This window comes from Schistosoma mansoni, assembly GCF_000237925.1.
Source record: "Schistosoma mansoni, WGS project CABG00000000 data, supercontig 0136, strain Puerto Rico, whole genome shotgun sequence".
Classification (NCBI taxonomy): Eukaryota; Metazoa; Platyhelminthes; class Trematoda; order Strigeidida; family Schistosomatidae; genus Schistosoma; species Schistosoma mansoni.
The window spans coordinates 347,615-349,603 of record NW_017386039.1 but is presented as its reverse complement, the minus strand read 5'-3'; the positions used below and the strand labels follow the sequence as shown (position 1 = coordinate 349,603).

At 36.0% G+C, this 1,989-nt stretch overlaps 1 protein-coding gene across 1 annotated transcript; it reads right to left on the bottom strand.

Moving 5' to 3' along the window:
- Nucleotides 1–204: 204 nt before the first annotated feature.
- On the bottom strand, nt 205–426 carry Smp_192230 (hypothetical protein; the record flags this gene model as incomplete). The annotated part of the gene is made up of 1 exon (XM_018789164.1): nt 205–426. The coding sequence occupies one exon, from the start codon at nt 424–426 to the stop codon at nt 205–207; it is 222 nt and encodes a 73-aa protein (XP_018646469.1).
- Between the last annotated feature and the right edge of the window lie 1,563 nt (nt 427–1,989).

Sequence of the window (1,989 nt, the reverse complement as noted above, 5' to 3'; positions counted from 1 at the left end):
CCAAATTAAAATTAATCCAAGTTTAAATAGTACAATGGAACAACACGAATATTATGTGATCAATCAAAAATCAGGTCTGAATAAACGAATGTCATGTCATTTCGGTTAAGGTGATTCATAAGCGACATGTGTGTAAATTTTTATGCATTTCCGCTTGCTCTTGATTGACCTAACACTAAACTTACAGTGGTACCCATGATACTGCTAATGTTGTCTGTACATTTGTGATGTGAATCTTGGCCGTTCTGGTGACCGACGAATGTTCCTATGACCCATTTGCATTCTTGCGACAGCCCCAGTGAGAGGTTTTACACTCACAATGAGTCTTTTTATGACTGGGTCTTTTGTTGGTTCTTTTTGTATGTGTTTTATGGTGCATGATCCTGTTGGGGGACATCTTTCCATTATTCTATCTGCTGTACGCATCTCAGGGTCTTGTGCATCCAAACAGTGTTGGACGTAGTCTGGGAGAGACTATATCGACCCTTGTTTTAGGACTGTCTCACCCACTGTATTGTCTACCACTAGGAATTAGAGGTGACGTTAAAACTGTGATAGCGACCAATCACTTAATGTTTCTCCTTGAAAAAAATTTAGATTCTTTGGCCGTATGATAATGATAGACGGTTCATTATCACTCGTCTTAATATGTATGGTTGTCAAAGACTTCTTTGGCGACTGAAGTAGGGAGAACAGAACATAAGTCTCTACAGCGAATCCCTTCAAATTTGATAGTGTCTCGTGAAATTATGTTCTGGTTGAGCAAACCACAACTCAAGGTCACTACGACCGAATTTCTGGGAGTCGGGCTTTCGTAGTCGTAACGGTGTCTATCTCCAGTGGTGACAAATCCTCCAGGTTTCGGGTTTGTATATAGTCTGACATGAGGTATATGACCAATATAGTAATATAATAAGAACGGAGTAAAATAATGACTACAACACAAATACCTTGAGATAAAAAACTATGTATACATATATATGCCAAACTTTGGTTAAGGACAATTAGAAAGTCTACTTTTGCGACCAAGTAAAAAAATAATAGTAACAATTAAATGAAATTAAATTTGTGTTCAATGCAGAGCTCACCAGTTTTGTGCCGGTAGGTAACCCTCATCCTATTGATAGAAGAAACTAGACTAGTAGTGAATAAGTCTTTATTTAGATCATGGGACAGTCACAGTGAAGCGGGAGGTTACCTGTTCAAAACGTACAAAGCTCAATATAAGATAATAGGAAATATAGTGCCTATACAGAATAAAGAAGTGAATGAATACTTGAGTTTTATTGTTTTGACATATACTTAGCTGTTTGAAGTCAGCTCTTAACTAATCAACCTAAGTTGTTGCATGTTCTCTGTAACTAAGTGTACCTCTTATTGATTGTGGTACCTGCAAAACTGTCCAATAGTTTTGAACTTTTGCGAACTGTCCAGAATTTTTACTTTTTTCAATATGGTTAGATGCTTTGTTTCTCATTGACTGTTTGCATTTGATCGAGTCTCTGAGAAGTTTCAAGTATTGAACGAAAAACACCCTTTGAGACACTAAATCAGAAAGATTGGTTCAGCGAAGAGTTCCCTTTGGCTAAAATACACAAACCTGACCTACATCTCAGACCAATTCTTGGTATCTCCGGATTCTCTTACTATTCTATAGCAAAGTGGCTGTCAGATCTAGAAATCTTAAGAAAATGTATATGCAAATACTCTGTACATGACACTTTTAAATTCATTGAATACATAAAAGAAGTAAATGTAAATGTCAAAATTATGCTTACTTTGAGTGTCGAATAAATATTCCCTAGTGTTTAACTAATAGAGATCATCAGATTTATCTGCAAGTATATAAATAGTAATAAGATTAACATCAAAATACCAGAAGCTTATTTGAAGGAACTACTTTTACGTTGCATTTGCAATGTACAGCCTATATTCAACAACGTAATTGATAGGCAAAAGGATGTCAATAGCAAAAGGATCCCTTTTTGG